Here is a 27,372-nt window from a genome sequence, read left to right as displayed (position 1 = left end):
CCATTTGTCAGAGTTACAACCTTTGTAGCATCCCCATGATCATGTGATCAAAATTCAGATGCTTGGCAACTGGTTCATTCTTATGACCATTACTGTGTTCCAAGGCAAACTTTTGCAGCCCTTTGGCATGCAAAGTCAATGGGGAAGCCAGATTCACTTAACAACTGGGTTACTAACTTAGCAACTGCGGTGATTCACTTAACAACTGTAGCAAGAAAGGTCATGAAATGGGGAAAAACTAACTTAACAAATGTTTCACTTAACAACAGAAATTTTGGGCTTAAATAATAAATGAAATACCGGAAGTGCCCGTTGTCAGCTACCGGAAGGCCTTTGGAGTTATTGCCCTCCTGGAGGCTCAAGGGAAGCCTCTGCAGCCTCAGGAGGCTGAAAAATGGGCCTTCCGGAAATACTGGAAGTGCCAAAATGGGCCCGTTTTCAGCCTCCCGGGGCTTCCCTCAAGCCTCCAGGAGGGCAAAAACAACCTCCCCCCTGGGCTCCAGAGGCCCTCCGGAGGCTGAAAACGGGCATGTTTGGTATTTCCAGAAGGCCCATTTTTTGGCCTCTCGAGGCTGCAGAGTCTTCCTTCAAGCCTCTGGGTGGGCGAAAACTGCCTCAAATGGGCCGAAAATCAGCTGGGAGCTGCGTGCATGTGCAATGCAGGTAAGGGGGTGGGGGTGTTGTGCATGCATGCGTGGGGGGAAAGGGGCGCATTGCATTGTGGGTGCCAGCACACGTGCATGTGCGCTATCATACACATGCACGCTTTTGGCACACCACAATGAAAAGGTTCGCCATCACTGCTATATATGCATACAAATAGATACAGATGAACAGAGTTGGAAGGGACCTTGTAGGTCATCTAGTCCAATCCCCCGCCCAAGCAGGAGACCCTGCATGATTGTTCTGACCAAGGCATCATAGACCGTAAGTACGCACACGCTTATTTTAAAAACAAGACTTATTTTATTGCAACGCTGGGAATTGTTTTTATACTTTCTTTTTCACATGACTGTATTTTGCTTTGGAAAGGAAAAGGACAATAAGTGCTTTTATTCTTTTGTAAAAATTTAAAAGTTATTTTTATTTGTCAACTTTTTTAGTTGCTACAAGTCATACAATCAGAACAGAGCTATACTCTACAATAAAACTAAATTAACATCTACAGTATACAGTAATCATGGCTGAAAAACATTACAATTAATAATTCTACATTGTAGTTTTGGTCTCTCATTGAATGTCTCTGTTAGTTCCAGTTCCTGGAGAACTTGTGAGCCCTCGATCACCTGTCTAGAGTAATAATGAAAAAAGAAATCCAAGTAAATCCTTGGAATTTATGGCAGTTGGATTGGTATTAAGCCATAGTTTAAGAGTACCATTTGGTTGTTTATTTATTTATTTGATATCTATGGCCGACCATCTTAAAATACAACTCTGGGCTGCTCTTAAGAGTCATAAAACTAGAAACCATATAATCAGGAAAGCAAAACTAAAATGAACTAAAGAAACCCCTGGCACCTCAGCCATCTTCTAGGATTCCCCAATAGTCACTGCCCCAATGTTTGGGAAAACAGAGAGGTCTTAAAGACCTTCCAGGAGGCTAAAAAAATGGGTTGCCAGATTGTTGGGAGGATGGTGTTCCACAAGGTAGAATAATGCAGCTATCTCGCTTCAATGAATCTTCTCACTAATACTGTTTTGAGTTCCATGATAGAAGAAAAGCAGGAGAGAGAGACATAAAAAAGAAATGTTCCCATTTCAGTTACAACGTTTATACTTGGGATACCCAGAATGACATTTTACACATACCCAAAAGCCACATATTTGGTATTCAGATACGGTGCAGGTTGTAACGTGATGTAGAATTGGGATCCGTTGGTGTGACGTCCTTTGTTGACCATTCCAAGAATCCCTCTCTTATCATGGGGAACTGCAAAACTTTCATCTAAAAACAGTACAATAAGCAGTATATAGCTGTGTATGTGTGGATATACCTACATATAAACATACAAATATCAAGGTTGATGAAATTGTCTTTATTTCCATTGAATTAACTTGCCTCTGTGGGCTACTGCACAAGTTAAAAAGTCTTGATTAGTCAATCCAGAGGTCATTTTCTAAGTCTTTTCAGCTCTTGCAAAAGAGGCTGGGAGGCTGTTGCTTCCCTTTAATTGCCCTCTTTCCCTGGTCCTTGATCACCATCAGCACCATAATACATAGTCCCACTTGTTTCTGTGTATGGTTTTACTCTCCCATTGGAGTGGAGTTGGAGTGTGTGTAGAAATACCTTGTTTTTGCAGTGAATTCTTGATTATGGACACCATAAGGAGCAGTTTACCTCTCAGGTGACGTGGATCAAATAATTTGATTTATGGGGAGTTGTTTGGCCCTAAACAGACCTGCTTGGGACTGAAACCAGGTTTCTCCTTGTTCTCTCCCTGGCTCCCTGCAAATAAGGCTATAGCATAAACACAGCTCTCTATGGCCCGTTAATTTACTTTTTCCAGTGTTATATTGGCTTGTCCACTTGCCTTAGTTCATTGTAATATCTATAAATCAACCAGAAAAAAGTATTGATCATTCCCAGTTTTAGACAGAAAGATAAGGAATACCTACTACGTACAATTCACAAATCCACCTCAAAATGGAGCTCCTCACTATTCCATACCATGACAATGAGTTGCTTTGTGGTTCCTAGGAATAGTTTATTGATCTCCATGCTTATCAATCTCTTTTATAGCTTCACTTCTCCTGGGGTTGATGGCCAAAAATTAAACACCTTGCGAACAATCGAAAATTTAAAATATATAAATTCTAAACTGTTTTTTAAACTCTTCAGCTCAAACCTTTTTATGAGGAAGTGAAAATGGAAAGTAATGTGGCATTTGCATTACACTGACTAAAGTAAGAGCTTTAGTATCTCCTTTACTCTATTTTACACTATTTCAATTCTGTTTCTCTTAGATTATTTTTTACATTTGGAATATAATCATTACCTATGATATTTGTGAAGCCTACTATTTATGTAGGACCAGCATAGTTTAAGAAAATACTTCTACCTTCAAACACGGGTCCATATATCGATTCACCCCCATTTCCTTTTCCACCATCTATATCTATGTACATTATGAAAAAAAAATTATACATTATCTTTCTATATAAGAATTTTAAATGACACCATCATATATAATATTATAATTTGTAATTTCTCTCTTTAAGCAAAATTAGGAAAAATATCAGAAAAAGAAAAAGGAAAACCACAAAATTAAATATAAATGAATATTTTACAGATTATCTGTGGCTGATTATAATGGTTCTCTTTCACTGAAATGGTTGTCTAGAACTTCACATACATATCCATGCTTGAGAAGCCCTTATCTATTTCATGACATTGGGAAGAGTGCTATATTAGTTTAACGGTTATTATTAACAGGTCCTGCAATATAGAGAACTGATAATATCACAGTTGTTGCTGAAATATATCTCTTGACATCCAGGATTGGTCATGTTTGCTTGGGTTCCTGGGAAGCATAATTCAGCAGCACTTGGAGGATCACAAGTTCCCATATTTTGTTGTAACAGAAAGCCCAATGCATCTTTATGTCAAATACATTATGACTATTCTATGTTTAGGCTTGCTTCCATCTGAATAAAGGCTTCCGTCCAGATAAATTTATATAAAATTTAAATGTTGTGTAAAAATTCCTCCATGTTTTATTTTTCCTCCATGCTTTTTTATATACCGACATGTGATTATCTAAAAGTATAACTCTTATTTAAAGGTTTAGTTTTATTCTGGTGATGGGGAGGAGGAAGAACACTCTCATATGCTGGGTAGTGTACCAAACCTGTCCCATACTTCACTCTATGAACAGATTTCAGTACATACCTCCTCCTTGTATCCAGCCATTTTTTACAATTCGATGAAAAATTGAATCCTTGTAAGTGAGTGTCAATCCAGACTCAGAGTACCCTTTCTCTCCTGTACATAAACACTTGAAATTATGGCATGTTCTGGGGCAGATGTCAGAATAGAGCTGGACAATAGAAGGAGAATATGGAACATTTCAGAAGCTCAGTTCCTGAGGTCAGTGGGAAAAGAAACATTACATTAATTTATGAGATGAATGGATCACAATTAATTCTGTATATTCCAGGAATTTTATCAAAGATTGTGATATCGTTTTAAAATGAATGTTTTATCCTCAAGAGAAAAGACAATTCATTTTAAAATGGGAACAAAGAATCAGGACTCAGAAATTGAGGTCTTGAGCATATCCTTCTACTGTTATCCGTTCTTTTATTTTATGGTGACATAGAGTTACTTTTCTGCCTCAGTCCAATTGTTTCACCCATCTCAGCCTGCCAATAAAGCAATACAACGAACAGCCCTTGGCAATAGTGTTGGCTCTCTTTTGGAACACCTGTCCTTTGCCAAGGGGTTCTCCTGGCAATTATTCAGCTATGTTTCAGGAGGAAACTAATTTTCTTCTAAAGAACTTTTAGTTTAAGTTTTAAGAAAGGGAATGGAATTTTCCAACTTATTCATTTTAGTATTTGCATATTTTAATAGAACACAACAAGGACACAATGCAGAAATTAAATATGTGTGTGTACACACACACACACACACACACAAACACACACCAAGGGGGAGAGAGGGAGAGGGATGGAGGAAGAGAGATGCTGAATATGTTTAAAGAGAAACAAAAAAGTTTGAGGAGAATTGATAGTAAGAGTCTATTGGATTGCAACTTTAATAAATTTTTTACATTTTAAACATATATTTCATCAAATAAGCATAAGCTTGCATTGGAAATGGTTTAAAATTAAATTATATACATTTTATATTCTGAGGAGGCATTGGATCAACTTTAAAAGTCATTCCTTTAGCTTTGTTACACATATGCCTATGCATACATATATAAGGGATTAAACCTTCTAAGGTGACTCTTTTCATGTGAAAATTTAAGTACTTATATAAAAATTGATTTCATAAAATTTGTACCATTTACACCCATCCTAAGAAAATATTTTGAAATAAAATGGACTGATCAAATCAACATTTCACCAAGGAACCCACATATTTTAGCCTCAAGAGACCAGAAATGTTGTTACACACTGTTGCATTGTCACCCAAATAATTCTGATGAGCTCTCCAATGTCCATCCATGTTCCAATGTGTAGTTGATCTCACATCAGGAATTGGACCTTAAGTGTTTAAGTAACAGTTTTGAACATAACTGTAATTGCTTCCATGTACATGATAAAAGCAAGGATTGTTTGTCTTTTCCTTGGGCAACTTACCTCAAAGAGCAATTTTCCCATCGAAACTTCATGAATTGCTATTTCCATGAAAACAAACATATGCTGCCAAGATAAAGAAACCAAACCCTATGGTTAAAGTAGAACTGAGTGAGTGAATCACTGGATAAAGATTGCTCCCTTCTGACTCTTAGTCATGCTTTAGAAGGTCAAATTCCAGTAAGTAGTAAATTTCATCAGCATTTCCCAATATTTTATTGTTAAGAAGACTTGATCAGTAATCATCAACTAAACTTTCAAAGAACTCAGACATCATATGGATGAGTCTGGAAAGCATTCCAGGGCACATGTTAATAGCAGAGGTATCAAACTTGTGTCGTCACAGCATCATGTGACATATCGGGACTTTTTTCCCCTTCGCTAAACCGGGTACGGGTGGGGCCCACACCTGATGCATAAGGGCCCATGAGCCGCGAGTTTAACACCCCTGATATAGAACAATCCAATGCAGAGGTGGTATTCAGCAGGTTCTGACCAGTTCTGGAGAACCGGTAACAGAAATTTTGAGGAGTTCAGAGAACCGGCAAATACTACTTTTGACTGGAGATTTTACAGTATCCTTCCCCTGCCACACCCACCAAGCCATTTGCAGTAGTTCACAGAACCGGTAGTAAAAAAAATTTGAATCCCACCACTGATCCAATATATCTGTGAAATTTAAGCAAGGAGAAGAGATTTACATTAGGTGGGCAAGCTGTGTTTTAAGGGTTGAATTAATTCCTGGTCATCCCCAAGTTTTCCACTTCTCCACTGTTACTGAACCTCTACTGGGAAGGGTGTGCCAAAGCTTCATAAAGAGTTTTATGAAGGCACTACATGGAACTCAGTGAAGTAAATGGATAGCTTTGGATAGGGAGGGAGGTGGCGTATAAATTTAGTAATAAACAAATAAAAATAAAATGAATGGAATGAAAGTCACCACATAAACCAGGCTATTGAAAGCACATTTGTCAAGGAACAGCTTGTCCGGCTACAGTTGAAACTGTCTGAAGTTAACAGTGGTGTTTTTTTTAAAAGTATGTATTAATGTAAATTAGAGAAAATGATACTGAAAATATCCTGCTCCTTTTTGAATGATTAGAATAAAATTATTTCCAGCTTCATTATGCCACTTCTATTTTAGCAGGCATTAAGCCTGAGATCAAAACAGTTTTTACAAGATAAACTGTGAACTTTCACAGTGAGTAATTGCCTGTGTTCCACAATGCATTCTTGAGATGGTGGGAGGAGACTTGTGAGCTTTCGGGATCATTTTGTCCCCAAAATGGACTGAATGTAGTCCATTCAACAAGCCTCTTATGGCAGGGCTGCCAAACTCATGGCCCATGGGCCGGATGCGTCACACGCTGGCCACGGCTACGCCCGGTTTAGCAAACGGGGAAAAGGTCCCGATATGTCACGTGATGCTACTATGACGACGTGATTTTGACACCCTTATGGTAAAGGGCCAAACATTTATTTTCCATCCCAGATTTGAGCTGCACCAAAACTACCATATCATGGACATTGTCAATTTTTGCATCAGACTCAGCAGGAACTCCCACAGCGTTCCAGACATTTCACCTATATTAAAGCACTTGGCTTAATTTGACAGAAAACTCTCAGATGTGGCATGGCTATATTAGTATCTTTATGTCAGTTAAGAGTGACGCCCTACACTAAATCATTTGTTTACTCTCAGCCATACAAAAATTCACAGCCTTTAGGTGCAGCTTTGCTCCAACATACAGGCTTTTTCTCCCTGCTCTTCTGAATTCATGATATTGGCCAATCTCATATGGCCTTGAAAGGCAGCTGAAAGATGTTCATGGGACAATTGCTATTTGCCTTGGAATTGCTGGTTCCTGCCAAGCTCAGCCCTTACAAGCATTTAGACTGTGCTCTGGACCTCAGCTGCCTGTTTTTAACCACTTACTCACTTACTGACAATTTTTTCAACTGGCATGTTGCAGTTTTTTTCAACTGGCATGTTGCATATTTTGTAAAAACATATAGAAAACTAACTAGCAAATAAGTATTACTGGCTTGAGTCATGCAGTCAGTGATGGCTCTGGAGTTACAAGCTGACTTATCATGGCTCCAGCATCACTGACAATGAAATATACTATGGCCCAGTGGTGGGATTCAATTTTTTTTTTACTAATGGCTCTGTGGGCGTGGCTTGGTGGGCGTGGCAGGGGAAGGTTACTGCAAAATCCCATTCCCTCCCACCCCACTAACCTGCTTTCCAGCTCCGTTCTCCTGTGCAGAGCAACAAAAGAAGACCCAGCCGATCAGCTGGGACTTGGGAGGCAGAGAATAAATGGGGGTGGGGCCAATCAGAGGTGGTATTTGCTCCAAACTAATCAAAATTTCCGCTACCGGTTCTCCAGTATTGGTCAGAACCTGCTGAATACCACCTTTGTTATGGCCTCCCACATAGATGCATTAAATGTTTCAATTTAGAAAGGATGCTGATATATCCGTGCTTGGCCTGGAAATGTCAGTAACAACCCATTTTAGTTTATTTGTGAGGATTGTTTGGGCTTTCCTGAAGGATGGGATTTTGGACAGCTATAAATCTGTCAGAAGCTATTATTGGTGTTTATTTATAAAGCTTGATATGAAGAGAGGGATTTAAATCTACAGTTTTAAGGTTAGTGTTTTGTAAGGTTTATGTGATTTAAATGCCACAAATATGATGACTATGGCAAACTAAAAATGGGAGAAAATTTATTAATTGAAATTCTCCTGGTTACTCTTAATTTTCTAAAGCTTTTTCTAAGTAAACTTTATAAAATTAAACAAATGAATTACATAGGGTTTTATGCAAACTCCAGATATCATATAGCCATCAATGAGACTTCTAAAAACCCAAATATCACCTGTTTGGCTTTTAAGTATTTTGTGAGGAAATCTGATGTAATTGCTTCATAAAGTGCTGTGGGCTTAAAGTCTTTATAATCCCAAACATCATAAGCCCACTTCAGCAGCATTTTTTCATCTCCAAGAAGCTGACCATTAACAAAACACATCACACTGGATGGATATTCCCATGTTTCACCTCTCAGTTCCTGCAATCAGAAAACAAAATGGCAATATTAAGGACTGATACACATATCATAGAAAATCACTAAACATTTTACGTTGATGATAAAATGAAGAATAGATCTGAAAAGATAATGATGAGTTTCTGCTAAAAGATTCAAGCTTGAAAGCATTACATAAGTTGATCGGGATTTTCCATTTATTATTGAATTTCTAACCTGTCTTTCTGTTTCTTCAACTGTAGATTCACTGGTTATATTCATGCATCAAAGTAAGCCATAAATTGTTCTTTCTGGATCATTTTATTGTGGAATTCCAGTTTATAACAAAGCACAGAATAAGGCATATGTCAATTGTGGCTTATTAGACAAATCATAATTTAGTATAATATGCTATACTGTTAGAGCTCAAACAAACTGCTTTCCCTTAATTTAGGCTAATTTGTCCTGATTTGGAAATAGAAGTCATACAATCAGAAATTAGCCAACTATATTTTAGTTTACCATGTGGTACAAACCAATCAGTGTAATTACTTTGCAGTTCTGTGTGGTGTGCAAACTCTGAAACTGGAATAATAAAAGTAGTTATAGATAAGCATATTGCAAAAATATAGCCAGAAATTAAAATATACCTTCTTTTTTTCTTGTAGATATTCATCCCATGCAAACTGCAATAAAGGAAGTACTTTAGGCTCAGCTATCTTCTTGGGGAAATTTCTCCTAAGGGTCTAAATATGCAAGAGAAAAGTTTTAAACACTATGTTTTATATTTTATAATGGTGCTCCTAAAATACACGTAACCATTATTATCATATAGCAGTTCATATAAGTTACTTAAGTGGTAATCTTTTGGGATCACCTATAAGAGAGGAATTTATATAACTTTACTTCCATGTCATATGTCATGCAAGAGTTTTATCTTGTTAATGATAAGATGTCAATTTCTTGTGCATTTATTATACAAGAGTAAAATGGCTAAACAGCTTAAGCAATAGAGTAGTAGCAGTGAGATGAGACTTGCAAATCAATAAATTTATGTTTTTCATCAAGCATCAGTTCAACTGAATAGTCCTTAGTTAGCTTCCACCTCTCTCTACAATATATGGTATTTCATTGTATTTCACAATCTAGAAAGTATGTGCAATGAACTGACAGATATTTATGATGTAGCATCAGAACTAAGTATCTGAATTAAGGTCAATATCCTTTCACAGAAAAATCTACTCTTAGGAGATTTTGATACATGTCAAATTTTAGTTATCCCTCCTGCCACTTTGGATTAGCCATTTTGTTCATAGTAGCTCTCCTCCATCCTTACTTCCTTTTCTTTGTAGCCCTCCCAACTCTTTAAAGGAGATGAGAGGTTGCAGGATAGATGCCTCCTCCACAGTCAATGAAGAAGGCATTCCATCAGTGAATTTAATTGGTTAACATCTTTTTAGTCTACCCATCTAATTAATTCTTGGTTTTTCATAATAATGTGTGAGTTGACATTGGATACTAAGAATAATAATAAATATTCTTAGTAGAGCACTTTTCTTGCAGACATAATTCCCTCCTAGAGTGACATTCTCCATTTCTCTACATCTGCAAAGATTTTCAGCAATTGAACTAAACATTTGGAAAAAAGTCAACTTGGGGGAGGTTTTTCTCCATCAGATTTATTTCTGTCATTTATTAAGTGAAGAAAAATTGTTTTATTTTATACTTATTTATTTTATAAGTTAATTAGCTGCTACAGAAGGCAAGAGAAACATAGGAACGGACAGTTTGTCAGAGGCATTATTTTTTTAGTTACAAAACTCTACCTTATAATTCATACTGACAGCACAGAACATAGAAACATATGGCTCAAAGAAACATATAACCACAAAGATCTAGTCCAACCTTCTTAAGGCAGGATACCTTATACTATCCCAGTCAAATGGTTGTCCAGTCTATTTTGGAAAACCTCCAGTGATGGTGCACCTACAACTCCAAGAAGCAAGCTATTCCATTGATCAATTGTTCTCACTGTCCAGAAATTTTTCCTTACTTCTAGGATGGATCTCACTTTAACTAGCTTTCCACTCATTACTTCTTATAACACATTTAAATCTTGAGCTCAACCGACCATGGAAAAATCTACCGTTCGTTGAGCCTTTGCAATACCACGTTTGCGGTCTGAAGAACTCAGGGGCAACGTTATCAACAAAAAGAGCAACAAGGAAAAGAGAAGTCATTCCCAAAGATGTGAGCAGTGAATCTGCAAGAAGGACCTGGGTCCTGGGAATTACCTCCACTGCGTGTGCTGCCATGTGAAAGGAAGGTTCGGTGAGCAGGCCCACCACCTCCACTTCTTGAAGCTTTATGGACTGAACACATGGGCTTTTCGACCACATTGCCCACAAAGTTTTCCTCTCTCTTCTCTTTGCTTTTCAGCTGCTCCACTTCTTCTCAAGCAGCAGCCAGAGAAAAATCAACACGTCTCCTCACCATAGCAACTCCAATCAGGTGTTACCGTTTCTCTCCAGCTGGGAGTTCTGCCAGCCAGCAGTTGAGTTTCAGCAAACTTTCCCTTTATCTACTGCAACATGAAACCCAAATGGTCAGTGTGGAGGGACGTTTAAATCTGATAACTGTTATTATAAACCCAGAATGTTGATTTTTCCAATGAAACATTGTAATGAGATAGTGATGTGTTGGTTCACTGAACATAAGAAACCAACATACTTCTTATACTTTTCTTGCCTGTACATTTGTGTTTTTTGAGGGAATTATTTAAATAGTACAGATTGATTAGTGGTGCCTTGTAGAATTAATGTACACAGATGATAACATCTGATTAAAATCTCGATAATAACATAAAGTGCTTTTGGATTGGTGGTGGGCTTTGCTAAAGGCCAATTTCTTTGTTCTCTGATTAATAAAGTTAAACAGATTAATTCTTGCCGGATTAAATAAATTCCGCTGATAGAAACAGCACGTAAGATAATGTCACATGCATAAGAACAGAGCTTAAAGTTAATCATTGAGAAAACATGATAAATTTAGTATGTATATAAGTAATTGTTATATACCGAAATTAGATCAATCATTGACTGCATGTGATAACAAAATGATGCATTGCTTTATGAGTTTATTCTGACCTGAAAAGCAGTCCTTACTATCTGGGATAATGAAATACTAGAATACAGACCCAGTAACACTTTTTCATAGCTCCAGCAGTTAAGTAAGGAAGTAGTATTTGGAAAGACTCCATCTCTCCAGTGTAGCATAAACAAGATCAAAATACCATATATACTCACAGATAAGCTGAATCACATTTTTCATGGTATTTTTGGAGGTCTGCTTATCTACATATATTAACATATATGCTTACAGATGAGCCAAACCTAATTTTTAAGGTGCATTGGTGGCGCCTCAAATTCTGGTAACAACCACAACTGAGCCCAAAATTTATGTTGTTGAGTGAGACATTTGTTAAGTGAGTTTTGCCCCATTTTACAAACTTTCTTACCAGTTGCTAAGTGATTCACTGCAGTTGAATAACAGTTGTTAAGTGAAACTAACTTCCTTATTGACCTTGCTTGTCAGAAGGTCGCAAACGATCACGACCCCAGGACACTGCAGTGAGTCAGTTGCCAAGCATCTGGATTTTGATAATGTGACATGAGAATGCTGCAATAGTCATAAATGTGAAAAATGGTTACTGTTTTTAGTGCCATTGTAACCTTGGTCACTAAATGAATTGTTGTAAACCAAGGACTACCTGTACAGTAATGAGACTGGAATATTTTCCAGTGTAGACTGACAACTGTTTGCCATCTATACCCACTTCTATTGCAGCTTCTCAGATACTATCACCCTGTGATCTAGAAATATGCTTGGCTTGCAGACGGTTGTTCTGCAGTCTGTTTCAAGATTTGTCCTTTTTTTCTTCTTGTTATTCTCATTCATTCAAGACTGTATAGAGTAGATCTCACCACCAGGTAAGGAATATCTAGCATGGGGGTCTTAATGAAATTGTGTAGAAGCTTTTCTGTTTTGTCATGTTGTTTTACCTAAGAATTTTCAATTCCTTAGGGATCCTAATGACAGCCATTTCGTTCCTGTGAAATTTGCAGACACCAGATGATGTTGACAGCCAGATAAATTTTAAGGGAGAAATTGATAATGTGGGAAACAGAGGTAAATATTTCAACGGTTGTTGTGCAATACTGAAAAGATACAGAAATGTACTGTATTCCCAAGTAAAACAGGATATCCTACATATGTTTACAATTCAGGAAATCAGTTTTGTTTTTATTGATAGTTAGAGGTAACTCCCAAAAGCCAAACTGGTTCCTACAGTAAGGAATGGGGAGGCAAACCCTAATTTACATTTATTGATAACTGCTCAACCAACATTTGACATTCAGGTTAATGGAGGCATGGTTTGGGAACACATAGGCAGGGCAATTATTCAATCACTCTTTTTCTGCTAGTTAATGTTTTTCTTCAAAAAATAAACAAAAGGTAGAAGCTGGAAACTGAGCCGAGAAGAGAAATATGGTTCATTCTCCCCAGCAGCCTCAAATAATTGACTGAAATGCAAAAGGATCTGAAAATGAAATGCAGGAATAATTGAGACAGAAACATGTTTCAGGAAGTTACCTTGTGGTATGGTGAGAGCCTTGTATTTAAATATGCCTACCTTTACCCCAGAAAAATAAGGGTGCTGGGAATGATTTGGGAAGGCTACAGGAAGTCCTAGAAAGCATCCTCAAAAATTTGTCACTGTTAATAGGGTATTTGTGACAGGTCATATCCATCATGGCTGCTATTTTGTGACAGCATTTAAATATAATCTCAAATTATCATTTGGGCACATGGGGAAACAGTTGAAATATATTTTTATATTTGCACATATGATTATTGCAATTATATTTGTGTGTGTACATATACATACACATACAGATACATACACACACAAACACACATATATAAACAATTGCATATGTACTTTGCTGTTATTTATACCGCAGAAGCATAGGTTTGACCTGTAAGGAATACATTTCTGACAAAAGGAAAAGTTTGTAACACACAGATAAATCGTGGAAGAAAAATTTTTCCCAGAAGGATTAATGTATGCATTGTGTTTATTTTAAAAGCACTATAGCCTTGTCTTACATAAAGAAGCATTATATTTTAAACGTTTAGCTGAGGGCACAATTTAATCATTTAGAGCAGAATTATTTTTAATTATTATACATCTTTTGTTATTTTTTTCCCCTCCTGATATATATTTTTTTCCATATGCAAACCTTCATAGTTAATTATCTTCACTAGATCATTCAATTGGTCTTAAGACATTGACCTTTTTAAAACAACAGATTGATAAAAACCTCAATCAACTTAACCGAGGGAAGAATGGGTACCCTCTCTCCCATGTACAAACTCTTAGCACCTTCGTTTCATCCTGTTCTGCATTACAGATGCTGAAGTAATCTGTAAGGTTTCATTGCCAACAAGTGTTCATTGATTACAATGAAGCTTTCCAATATTCAGTAGAATCCATATTGTACTTTATGCAGTATGAGGAAAGGAAGAATGGAAGGGTTAGTGCACATCTGAGTATGGATGTCCATCACACTGCAATTCCTTAAAGAGAAAGTTTGGTCTCTCTTTCTATTCCTAGACTACTTCAGGGCTAATGATTTTGGTCAATGGTTTATCGGCTCAAGCATAAAGCCTTTATACTCTATCTGTCAGTTTGATTCTAGCTTAAAAACTAGAACTACAAATGTTCTTGTAGCTATAATGGGAAACAATCATTTTTTATAATTTTTATTATAGGAATGCATATATACGGCTTATTCACCAGAATATAAAAAGTACAGAGAAAGGAGAAATCACAATGCCCATGTTTGCTCTGATAAGCCAATACCAGAATTGATTTGTGTCAGTTAAGTCTGGGGAAGTCAAGCATTGAGCTGATGTGCATAAATTAAAAAAAAAAAAAGCTAATGGAAACATAACCAAAACAAGGCAATAGTTTGTTAAGCCTGTTATCATTATTTAGGAGAGCCTATGCTCATCTGTTTGGAGATGTAACTTTTATTTTTTTCTATCTTTTGAAATTATAAATTTACTTTTGCAAAAAGTTGCAAAAGTTCCTCAAGTCTTGGTTTACCTATGCTTGTAGAAATCTTCTAATAAAACTGACTCGCACAAAGTCTTAACTGACACAAACAGACTGATCCATTTTTTAAAAAAATCCAAACATCAGCTTGGTTTCACCCAAACTATATAATCAGTTGATAGGCTTATTAAATATATACAATGTACGTCCATTCAGAGGCAATTTTACATCCCATCATTTTCAGTGGAAAAATTAAGCATGCATTGTTCTTTCTCACTGAAATAAATGAGATGGCAAAATGTATAAGCAGGCTTGTACCATGTTCTTTTAATATTTTATTGCAGTTCAGGCAAAATGCATGAGTACACTGGTTTAAAAGCCATGCTTTCAACATATATTTAAATGGATAAATCTGCAAAATAAAAATGCATAAACCAATTGCCGTTAAGCCAACAATCCATGTTACCAGCATGTGAAATTAAATACTGTGTATAGAATGCATTTCACATGAAGGATCTTCTTTCATCTTGATAAATAAATATATCTAAGAAGGAAATCAGTCTGTATTTTAAAAAGCCTGCCCTTCGGTGTGACGGTCTCCAGATGGCTGGTCTACAGTTAGAGGCTGTTATGCTGAATTGGAGATATGTACAGTTTGGGTCTGTCCCTTGCTAATTTGAGGAGGTAGAATTGTATCTTGGCTAACGCGAAACTGTTGGCTAGGCTCTTGGCCCATCTGCAGATGCGAGGTTGGATGTGGTGTTCCAGCAGCTATTTGAAGCACATCTGCTTGACTCTGATTGGCATGGAGATGTTCCAGAGCTTCTTTGGACAGCGTGATGACATGCATTTGTTCAGTCTGGGGAGAATCCATTGGGTCACTCACAATGCTGATATTCTGAATCTGGTCTGTGGGTTCTGTTGGGCCTGAAAGCAGCAGGTTCTGCAGCTGCTGTGATGGCTGAGTGAGAAGAGTAAGGCTGCCTGTGTGCTCTGTCATCACATTTTGGGAATCATCTGAAGTGACAACGCTAATGCCTTGATTATGGCTGGGCACAAAGTTTATGTTGTGCACTGAATCTGTCACCAACAGCTGGATCTCCTGGGGTTCAGAGGTAGAGAGTTGATACTGCTGCAGCTGAAGAACGTTCCTGACGTCCTCTGTGCTGCTGCTGCTGGATGCAGCGTTGGCTTCCTGTAGCTGTTTCTCTTTGATATGGATTTTCAAATGAGATTTCAAATTGTCTAAACGCGCAAACTGCACACAACACTCTGAACAAGAGAAAGGTTTTTTGCCGGTGTGCAAGATACAATGTCTCCTTTTGGCGCTGGAATCGGAAAAGGATTTTCCACAAATACTACATGAATATGGCTTTTCTCCTCTGAAAGAAAAGACATCTGGTTTGATCACATATGTCCATATTTTGCGAAGCATGGATGTTATTAAAAATCCAAAGCATTACTCAAATATCACATCATTAAAACTGAATGGCAGATGGATTCTCTCTCCCCCCCTTCCTATGAAGTACACTTACTCAGGTAAGTGATAAAGTCAATGGAAGGCATCTTACTTTCTTATCATGCAGTATAAATCATTACTGTATGATAGAATGAAACACTCTAAAATCCTGTTGTTGTTCATGATGCCTCAACGTAGTTGGTTCATTTAAAGCAGGACCCAATAGAGGTCATTGGGGTGGTTTTTTTTGGACAATATATATTCAATAATGTGACAGTGCTCATTAGCTTTGGACTGAAGACTAAATATAATGTGCACCAGTGATTAAAAATAATTTGTTTAAATATTCACAATAGCATAGACCAGGCATGACCAGCCCACAGGCCACATGTAGCCTTGGGCAGCTAGTAATGAGGCCCAGCTAGACCATAAATTTTTAACATGTGATTTTTATATTACAAAACTGTGTTATATATTTTATATATGAGGCTATGACAATTTCTCTTCACTCAACGTGGCCCAGGCAAGCCAAAAGGTTGTCTACCCATGGTGCAGACAATTAAAATTGTCAGCATACAACACAACATGAACTGAATTTACAAACTATGATCTGTAATTGCAGCAGATAATAAAATTGTATTAATAGCCTCACTCAAAATATTTCCTATAAACTGGTTTCCATACAAAATCACGAAGAAAAAAAAGGGAAGGAGATACCTGTGAATTCTGATATGGGTCTGAAGAGAACTTTTTGCTGTAAATGACTTGCCACAGATTTCACAAGTAAATGGCTTTTCACCTATAAAAACTTGCTGATTAGTATAGTATGTAATTATCTCTTATTTAAAGAACAATTAAAAGAGTCTGACTTATGTATAGACTCTAATGAATGTCACAACCAAATCTCATGCTAATTCATAGCTATTAGGGTGAATACATAATGAATAGAGATATGGACATACAAGAAAATACTGAGAAAATTTTGGAGGACAATGTTTTTCTCTTCAGTCTTCTTTAAATGCTCCTACCCTAAAAAATTAGGGGGAAAAGATTATGAAATATACTCATATTTTAATGTAAAATTATACACAAAATGGATATTGATTTTATTTCTTTTTAATAATCTGCTCATGGTTTTCAGTCATAATCATTTGCCTTCTGATAAAAAATCAGTTCTATTTCCTACCAGCTAAAAATTATTGAACAGTAGCAGCAATTTTGACAGTGGAAACCAATTATTCAAGGGTAATAAGTTGGCCTTCACTGAATGTACTGAAGTATCCGATTGAAACCAGCAGTAGGACTCCCATACTGGGTGCAAAACTCCAGAGGACTGCCTAATATGGCAGCTATAGTCCATGACCTTAATAGCCCCTACCAATTCTTTTACTGTAAACGTTGCACAGTATTGATTCAGCACCACATAGATTCATTGTTAAAGATTAGACTCCATTATAAGCTCATTTATTATCTACAGATGAATGCTGCTTACTTGAATGTTCCTACCTAAATTATATATACTGCCAGCTTTTTTCAGAAAATAATAGAAAGCAGCATTACCTGTATGTGTTCTTAAATGTTTCTTTAATTGAGCGGTATCCATGAATTTACGATGACAGAGGATGCATTCTGGCAATGAATGGCCTGATTTTGTAAAATGAAAAATAAAGTATTATTTTTTCTCCAAGTGTGTCTATTTCATTTATAATGTTTATCTTAACATGTTGATGGCTAATAATAATAAAAGCATGAAGTTTACAATTCTAATACAACTGCAACCAAAGTAATGCCACAATTGATGTAAGCATTATAGAGAATATTTAGAAAATTAAAACATGGGATAACGGTTCCATCAAATGCTATGACTTCTGCTTGCATGGTGGATTTCTCTACTTTTCTTCCACATGTACTCCAATTTCTACCAGATTTGGGAGGTGTATGAGGGATGAAGGAGGAATCTCTTATGGTAACAGATACTGTTGTATCAGCAGATGACTCCTATTGCACGTGTCTCTGTATTCTTCTAGTTGTTGCTCATCAATACATCTGTGATTATACTTTGTTCAATATAATCTTAATAACTAAACTATTACATTAATGAAACAAGCTTGTATTAGAACACAATAATGCCAAAGTTAAGCGAACTGGCACCACAGCAACTGTTCCACAAGCAACTGAATTCACCACAGCAACTGTTCCACAAGCAACTCTATTTTTCTTGCTTCTTCATATGCAGGAATTATCCCATTACTATCTCTACAATCAATCACAGTATCTTCACAATTTTTAGCTTATTATGAATTGCTTCCTTTCAATTGTGCATTTTCAGCAGAAGATATCCCCAACTTCTCAAACACAGAATATTTTAATTTTCTGTATTATCACATTATTTATATAATAATTCTGCAAAATGATCAGATGGAACTAACAATGTGCAAAAACATTCATGAAATGCACAGGAGACAAACATGTACCTATCGGTTATGAATACATAATTAAAACTACAAGAAAACCTCAACATTCCTAACAACTTGCAGTATTCTTTAATTCATCAAACCTGTGTGAACTCTATAGTGACTTTTAAGTTGCCTTCTCTGGCTGAAGTATTTTCCACACTGGTCGCAGGTAAAAGCCTTCTGACCTGAAAAGAAAGAGGGGGAAAACAGAATTATTTATTTGTACTTATGGTAATCTGAGCCGCCATCTGTGAAATCACACCTAGTTTATTCTGATCTTGCATAGCAACTCAGTTGAAATATTCCAGAGCGCAGGGAATTCTGAGAAGAACCCTGCCCATTACAAAGTAGGGTATCATCCCAAACCCTGTTCTCAGGACTGCCACAAAAGGTTGAAATCAAGGTCGCAGGTAGGATGAATGGACTGGTTGTATAAATTCTCAAATGCCATTCAACAAAGCATAGTAGCAAGTAGTAGAAGCATCCAAGGGTCATCATTTGCAACCTTCTTTACCAGATTCCTACAAAGTAAGTGGGAAAGCCGGCGGGAACTTGCAAATGGCTTAACCTAAGTTGCCTTTGCTTATCAACTTATGATGATTCACTTAATGATGGCAACTGGGAAGTGCCAAAACTGCTGTTGTTAAATGATGCAGTCATTTTACATTGCGCTTTACGACCACATTGCTTAGCAATGAAAATTCCAGTCACAATTGCCATCATTAACCACCTGGAGAAAAGCTGAGACTAATGAACTCTCTGGCAAATGGCTGCAAAAGAAATAGCAATAGAACTTAGACTTATATACCACTTCACAATGCTTTATAGCCCTCTCTAAGCGGTTTACAGAGTGAGCATATTGCCCCCAACAATCAGGGTCCTCATTTTACTGACCTCAGAAGGAGGGAAGGCTGAGTTAACCTTGAGCTGCTGAAAATTGAACTGCCGACAGCCAGCCGGCAATCAGCAGAAGTAGCCTACAATACCACTGTGCCACCATGGCTCTTATCTCTCGGAAATGCCACTGATGAAGCCATGGAGTAACTTCACAAGTTTATGAGATGAAGTACTTTAGTAAAATCATATTAACTAAACAAGAGGATACCAAAATTATAGGCTATTAAGCAGGCAGAGACATCATTCATGTAAATCAGAGGGACTATGAATGAATACAGGATTTACGGATTTACAGAAATAGCAAATACTGGAAAATGAAACATTTTCTCAGGACTACTTGATAGTATTTCACATTTTGTACCTGGACTTTCATTTTACAGAACATTAGATAAGCAGATTTCTATTTACCTCATTTCTGCAGCCACTACCACATTCTTATTACTTGTCTCTGTTAATTGACTTTAAGAGTATGTAGTAGTTAGAAGATGGAGGAGGAATTTCTCGTCTTGTTCTTGGAACAAGAATGGCAGTAAGGCCTTGAATACCAGTGGATTATGGGTGCTATATCCATTGTACCTTATTCAAAGAAAAACACACTCGGGACTTCTACCATAAACATGAAAGTGACATAGAATTTATTCCACAGGGAGAAATCAGGAACTATAAAAAAGCTTTCTATAATTGAATGGAAAGATCTAGTCTTATGGATTAATGTAGCCCCTATGAACTAGAGAAATATATCATATAAAAAAACCACAGACACTAAGGATAAAATATTGGGATCAGCTATAATTTCCGATTCCTAAAACGAGTTCTCAGAAATGTCAAAACATTCTGTTACTGAAATAATGCAGGTATGCTCATTCGAATCTAGTCAGGTATTATTATTATTTTCACGTTACAATTTCAGCCTAGTGAATGGCTTTTCATCTTACCTGTATGAAGACTCATGTGTTCCAGGAGAGAATGTTTTGTGGTTAAAGCCTTATTGCAAACTGTGCAAGTATATGGACGTTCCCCAGTGTGCATCCGCTCGTGGACTTGGAGAGAGTGCTTTTGGGAAAAGCCTTTGCCACACTCACTGCATTTGAATGGGCGCTCTCCTGAAAACAAAGGTAGGGCACTGTGAATGGGAAACAGACATTTCAAGCAGATGGAGCAATGCTTGAAATAACAATGTGCATCATTTAATTTAAAGCCGAAGTAATTTTTCAATACCACTACAGTTTGAAAATACTACAAAGGCAGCAATGTTGATGGTAAAGTGATTGTTTATACAAAAGGGCAATTTTAATAATTTTAATTCTAGGAACACCCAACTTTATATTCGGCTGAATTATATAAATAGCTGTAGTCCAGGAAGATAGCTAATTATTCTTTCCTTCTCCCATTTTTGCCACAACAATCCTATAAGGTGGGTTAGGCTGAGAGAGATTCACTTGCCCAAGTCACCCAGCTGGCTTCAGGCCTAAGTTGATACTAGACCCCTCGTCTCGCTTCTATGCTGGTGTCTTAAACAAAGGAAGACAGACAAACTAAGAAAACAAAAGTGTTCCTTTTTGGAGGCTGTATTGAAATGTAGAACCACAGGGATTCCTAATTTACAACGCAGAACTACATAAGCTAATTACTCATGTGAATCCATGAGTAGATGCACAGAGATAGTCTCCCATCATTCACTTGAGGATTTTAGGACAAGTCGGCGTGTTCTGGGATTGGAGGATCCGGTGTGCCGATTTGGATTTCCCAGCAGGTGAAGATAGCAATAGCACTTAGCAATCCCAAAGGTGCTTTTTCAGGAGGCAACTGGACTTTCTTGTTTTTTCTTTTGAAGATGTGTTGCTTCTCATCCAAGAAGCTTCTTTAGCTCTGACAGGAAAGTAGGGAATGGAAGGATTTTTATTCCTTGCAGACAAGGAAAAAACAAGAAAGTCCTAAAAAAGCACCTTTGGGACAATCATGACCTGGATGGCTGAGGATCTCTATAGACTTTTAGCTATACAATTTGGGATGAACACCCTATCAATAGAATAGAATAGAATTCTTTAATGGCCAAGTGTGATTGAACACACAAGGAATTCATCTTCGGTGCATAAGCTCTCAGTGCGCATAAAAGATATAAGTGATAAATCATGATCACAGTTATCATGAATACATTCATCATGAATAGTGTGGGAGTAGGAAGGTATTTCCAGAGAAAAAATGGCAAACAGGAACCAGGAGCACTACTCAGGAAACCTAATAAGTGCTATGGTGTTTGGTGGTGTGTAATATTTTTTAACCTTATGTATTTTATTACTTATATATCTGATAGTAAGCCATCTAGGTTATTTTATAAAATACAAGTGGCCATATACCTTTAAAAATATTTTTTTTTGATTTATTCATTTTTCCATATATTAATTAATCCTTTATACATTATATTAATCTTTCAATCACAGTTTTGCATATGTAGATTGCATATAATATTTTCCCCTAAGACTGAAAAGAGAACTGACCTGTATGACTTCTTCGGTGTATAGCTAAAAAATGATTATATTTAAAGACTTTCCCACAGTCTTTGCACTCAACTTCAGAACCAGTACGTTTTCTTCTGCCATTGGCCCTTTTTGACAGCCCACTGTCTTCTTCATCACCAATAAGTTTATAATCTTTTAACTTGATTGACCGCCGTATCCTACGTTTGCTATAACGACTCTGAGTGATCTGTGTATTTTGGCACTTAGGATCATAGTTCTCATCCTTTTCTGTTGAGACAGTGACCACAGCTTCTGTCCTACATATTTCTCTTCCCTCTACACTTACAGGAATGAGTTCATTGGTGTTTCTGTCTTCTACCACAGCCTCCCGCTTTATAAAATTTTGCTTATTATGTACTGAGTTGTTCTCTTTTAATTGCACATCTTCTGATGAAAGGGAGTCCAGTTTTTCTTCCTGGATGTTCTTTACTTTTCTTGGTCTTCCACGCTTTCGCTTTGGTGGGTCTTCACTTTTCTTGTTCTTTGCTAAGACAGCTATTGGGGTTTCACCATTAGAAATTCCAGATAATGTGTTTGTTAAGCTGCAGTTCCTCTCTTGCTCTGTATACGCTCTAACTAGATCATTCACTTTGAGGAGATGAGCAGTTGCTAAAATTTGTTCTATACTTTTTTCACTAGCTTGTAGGCAGCCTGTGTAAATAAATTCCAATAGCACACCAAAAGCATCTGCCACCATCCCTTCCAGCATGTAGATCGATTGACCAATCTCGCCCTCTTCAACAAACATCATGGAGAAATATTCACTGCTGGCAGCAAGTAATGCCTTATGGGCTCTAAACTGAACATTTTCTACAATTAAAGTGATGTCACACAAAAAATCTTTTTTTCTCTGTTCCTCAAATTTAATCAGGATAGTGTCTCTGTGAACCTTGGAGTGGATTGCTATAAGTTTCTCTGAAGAGTTAGATACAACTTCATCCATTATTGCTAAAGACAAAGGGGAAAAAAAGAAACTAAGATTCAAAGTGCTCCAACACAAATGGAAAATACTTATTTAAGTACAAGGGACATTTGCTATTTGAACGGCACTACGCAATGTCACAAAACCGCCAACTTTCCGAGTTATTCAGGCTAGCCAATATAATTCTGAATTCAGCATCCTAAATAAGGGCCTCATTTAAACACCAACTTAGTTTTAATAGTTAATTAAGTCAATAATTAAATAGCTTTAAAAATAGAATAAACATTGATATCAACATAACAAAAAGTAGAACCCTATGACAAGATCCTCCAAAGTTTGAAAGAAGAAGGCAATTGCCATGAATTTGTCATCTATTTTTTGTAATGCCTTACTCCTAGAAACTCTGCTTTGGAAAAGTGGGGCGACTCCAAGGGAAATGGCAATGGTGGGAAAGCAGCCATACATTTCACCTCTTTATTTTAAACTTATGGAAGCACCTAATTAGTGGAGTCAGCCATAGAATAAGATTGGCAATTATAAGTTGACCTCAGGATTTATTCCTATGTATATATCTGTGAATACCAGTTCTTTCAAATCAACAAAGGCAGAATTCAGATAGGAAAGTAGGTTTTTTTTTAAGCATTATTGGAAATAAGTAAAGAAAAATGTGATCTAGTGAGAAACTATACACGTTCAAGCTCATTTTTAAAAAACAAAATTGAAATCTCAAATTTAGCAGTCATGCACCTCAAACTTGCAAGATTGTCCAGATCTGTTTTTTGTTCTTTTTAACACATGGGAATGATTATACATGTTCTGATCAATAGGAAACTGGCCAGTGTTGTTACAATGTACAAAGAGCCCCTCTCTTTGTTTCAGTATTGTAGCTGTATCTTTTCCCATGTTTACATGATTGCTCTGTATGCTGCTGTTGGCTTTTTCCACATATCTGGGAAAAGGTGTGGCTATTTTATTGTTTTGAAGCAAAGTGCTTTATTCAGATTCCTGTCTATTGCAGTGACTCTTTAGAAGGATTTGCACAGTATTACTGGCCAGTAACGCTGACATAAGAAGCACTTATAATAATCTAAGGCCAACTGAGCCTCAGACAGAAATCTATTTTTTTTTCAAATAAATGCTGATGTAGCCATTTTTTCTAAAACCACTTAAGAAATCTTTCATTGGGCCTGTCATAGAAGTATGTATGTTTTCCAATATTTTTTGAAAGTTTAAACTAAACAGGATATTTACAGACTACTCGTTCCATTAAGAACAGGCTTTTCTCTTAGATAATGCGTATAGTATTGTGCCATATCCAACTTTTCCACAGAATCATATTTCTAATTGAACAGTAATTTTCAATATTGATTTAATGCATTGTTTATTCTTCTGTGATTTGTACTACCTTAGTTTAACATGTTCAATTGGGATACTTTTTTCATAAGTTTTAATATGTTTTTTACTTTTTATTTTTTATTTATATTTATGTATTTTTTTTTTAAATGACTTTTATTTCCTCCCTAAGAACATTTAAAAGCATGTATCACGCTACATGCAACCATTTACTCTATACCATACTTTCCCTTCCAGCTTAGATTCCACAGTGTGTGATTTCACGGATACACCAATAATAACAATAAATTTCCTTTTCTATAATGAGACAATTCCCGTCACTTTTTCCCCCAAAGCTTTTGCGGAAGCAAAAAAAAAAGATCCGATTAGAGAAAAATAAGGGCAAACCCCCTCTCCCCCCCCCTAAAAATGACTGGTCTTTCAAAGCCAGATCTGCCTGTTATGCCCCCTTCCCTTTGCCCTCCTATTTAAAACAAAAGGGGAATCAAGATTGCAAAGCAAGACAAGGCAGAGGGAGAGAAAGGGATGAAAAACCGCGATGCCCGTTTTATTTTTTATTTATTTATTTTCCTCCCGCCAGAACTTTCCTGGCTTTCACAAGCTGCGAGCGAAATTCAACAGGTGACCCTTTTTCCCCTCGCTCTCCATCTCATCCAACTGTATAAATACGAGGTTTCGGGGTAGTGAATTTCTCCCTCTCCAACCCTCATCGGAAGTTCCGTCCTTCCGACGATCGTTATTTGCCAACCTAACCCCCATTTACCCCAAATAAGCAATCGGTAGTGGGCTAAATGCGGCAGAAATCCCGGCCATCCTATAGTCCGTAAAGAGAGGAAGAGTTGGAACCCCCCCAAAGCCTCTATCGCGCCGTTCGTCTAATAACTGTCGACGGAGGAGAGGAGGGGGAGGATCTTTCTCTGGATAACCTATTAGCCGTCCGGGCGGGGGGAAGAGGGGAGGAAGAGGGGGAAAAAACAACCCTCAGCCACGAAGCCGGACTCACCCTCGACTGCGAAAGCTGCAAATAGAGAGCCCCGCGGCAAGGCGGTTGAAGCCAGCAAAGGCATACGCCGGAAGCGGCAAGCGCGTATACCGGAAGTGAGGTCACAAGACGAGGGCGGGGATTACGGGGGGGAGCAGGCAGAAGCACGACAGGGAGTGGGGATGGAGTTCGGGCGTAGGAAGAAGGTAGTTAGGACGGTTGCGGGTTCGTTGCCCTTAAGCGACGAGCGGTGGTGGTGGGTGGTGGGTCGGATGGTCCTCTGTCTAAACCGGCGTGTTCTGGGATCGGTGGAGCCGGTGTGCCGATTCGGATTTCCCAGCAGGTGAAAATCACAATCGCAAAGGTGCTTTTTTTTTTTTTTTTTTTCCCAAGGAGGCAACTGGACGTTCTTGTTTTGTCTTTTTTTTTTTTTAAACAAATTTTATTAATTTTTAAAAGCATACAAAACATACAAGATAAACATAAAACCTTTTTTCTAAAAATTTCTAAAAATTATTTGAAAGTTTTACAACATTAATACATTTCCTTACAATCACATATTTTCCCTTTCTAACTTGCTTTATTTTCTTCTATCTTTCTCTCCATTGTCCTTTTCTAACCTTTCTCCAAGGTTTTATTAGCTCATTCAAACATAAACACATAAGAACACAAAACATATAAACATTAAAAAAAAACATCTTTTCTGAAAGTTGCTTAATCCCGGGTCAAAAACTCTTTGTACAGACACCAACTCAAATTCATATTCATTTTATATGCCATTCCATATCTTATTACCATTTTCAATTTTTATATAGCTTCTTCTCTCTTAGATTCTCTTAATTTTATTTTATTTATCTCATCTCAATTCAAATCATAATATTTATTATTCTTTGTCTGTTTATTTCCAGCTATCGATTTATCTTTCTTCTTTAAAAAAAAAAGCTTCTCCTGTACACTAATTGGAGTATGACGCCTTTACCTCTTTCCCCTACATTTATAATACTTAATATAAAATACCTAACTTACATTGGGATTCTATTTGGTACATTCTAAAATTATACAATATTATCAATACCAATACTAATCTATTCATTAATATTCATATTCTTTTATATCATAAACACTTAGCACATTACTTTTCAATTAATTAACATACTTTTGTGGGAGCACCTACTTTCCATAATTATTCCCCCCCACATCACATATTTTAAATCATTATTTCATTAAGGTATTCCTGCTTCTCCTACTTCAAATCTTCTTTCAAAAAAAAAAAAAATTCCACTGAAATAACACAATCTAATTAATATTGACATTCATTTGTATCTTTCTCTCCAACTCCTTTATATCTTAACCATTTTATCCATTTCAATTAAATAACATGCCTTTTGGGAATGCTTATATTTTCCACAATTATTCCCCCCCCCACATCATATCTCAAATCCTTATTTCATAAAATGTTCCCCTTAAGACAAGTTTCACTAAAAAACAATCTTATGTACCTTTAGAATCCCTTTATCAATAAAGTTTACCCATTATCTCTAAAAAACCTTTGTTTCTTTACATCTTGCTCTCTACTATTGAGGCTTCTCGTCCCCTTTCTCCCTTGCTTATTCTTCTCTCTGTCCTCTTTACCCCTTTGCCTCTCCACCTCCCTTTTTCTCTGCTTTCCTCCTTTCTGTTGTCTTCTAACATAATATCTCTTTTTCATCTCGTTTTTCTCTTTTTTGATTGCTTTTATAGGTCTTAAAGTCTCTTTTTCCTTTTTCTCTTTCTCCTTTCCTTCCCCAGCCAAAGTCACTTGTTCATCAAAAAATGGCTTCTTCTTTGTCCCAGTCGTCCTGTTGTCCATTCAATTTTACATAAGTGTAGACCGCCATTTCTAAATACTGAAAAAGAGTATCAAAAATGTCCTTCCCTTCTTGCTTTTCTTTTTCATATTTTTGATATAAAAGTTTCAATCTGTCCACAAGTAATGCCATTATAAAGAGAAAAAGTTTTCCCAAGCAACCACCCAAGTGCTTTTAATCAGAGATAATTCTCAAAAGTGGTAAAATCACCAAGCAATCCAAGTAGGTTAATTCTTTTAAGCACTTTCTCCTTCACTTTCTCTTTCTGGGATTGGAGTTTGATCACAAAGTTCCATTTAATATATATCTTTCAGAAGCCTTGTTAGTATTTATGGCTCTTTAAAAATCCAGGCAGTCTTCTCCTTATTTTCAAATTCCAATCCAATTTTTCCCTCTCCCTTCCCACTCACAGCAAAAAAATTTTTTTAAAAGTCTTTTTAAAAAAATAATCATTCAGAAATCCTTATCTCTTCAGTATTTAAT

The 27,372-nt window shown here is 36.8% G+C and overlaps 2 protein-coding genes across 3 annotated transcripts; both read right to left on the bottom strand.

Moving 5' to 3' along the window:
* Positions 1-984: 984 nt before the first annotated feature.
* On the bottom strand, positions 985-11,024 carry PPIL6 (peptidylprolyl isomerase like 6). Of its 2 annotated transcripts, XM_026666662.2 has the most exons (8): positions 10,628-11,020; positions 8,984-9,079; positions 8,190-8,378; positions 5,308-5,370; positions 3,890-4,037; positions 3,060-3,116; positions 1,810-1,945; positions 986-1,290 (listed from the first exon to the last, which is right to left on the bottom strand). In XM_026666662.2, the coding sequence occupies exons 1-8, from the start codon at positions 10,730-10,732 to the stop codon at positions 1,179-1,181; spliced, it is 906 nt and encodes a 301-aa protein (XP_026522447.1). In that variant the 5' UTR covers positions 10,733-11,020; the 3' UTR covers positions 986-1,178. The 2 variants fall into 2 exon arrangements, with proteins under 2 accessions (XP_087798551.1, XP_026522447.1); XM_087942425.1 differs by lacking the exon at positions 3,060-3,116 and having other exon boundaries at positions 985-1,290; positions 10,628-11,024.
* A 3,119-nt stretch (positions 11,025-14,143) lies between these two features.
* Positions 14,144-25,173, bottom strand: ZBTB24 (zinc finger and BTB domain containing 24). The gene is made up of 7 exons (XM_026666660.2): positions 25,064-25,173; positions 21,765-22,733; positions 20,202-20,369; positions 18,471-18,554; positions 17,474-17,557; positions 16,631-16,712; positions 14,144-15,836 (listed from the first exon to the last, which is right to left on the bottom strand). The coding sequence occupies exons 1-7, from the start codon at positions 25,125-25,127 to the stop codon at positions 15,083-15,085; spliced, it is 2,205 nt and encodes a 734-aa protein (XP_026522445.2). The 5' UTR covers positions 25,128-25,173; the 3' UTR covers positions 14,144-15,082.
* Between the last annotated feature and the right edge of the window lie 2,199 nt (positions 25,174-27,372).

The sequence above is a fragment of the Notechis scutatus genome, chromosome 1 (genome assembly GCF_049901735.1).
Source record: "Notechis scutatus isolate UNSWTSFEM ecotype Mainland chromosome 1, rNotScu1.2, whole genome shotgun sequence".
NCBI lineage: Eukaryota > Metazoa > Chordata > Lepidosauria > Squamata > Elapidae > Notechis > Notechis scutatus.
This window is presented reverse-complemented; position numbering and strand designations above follow the sequence as displayed.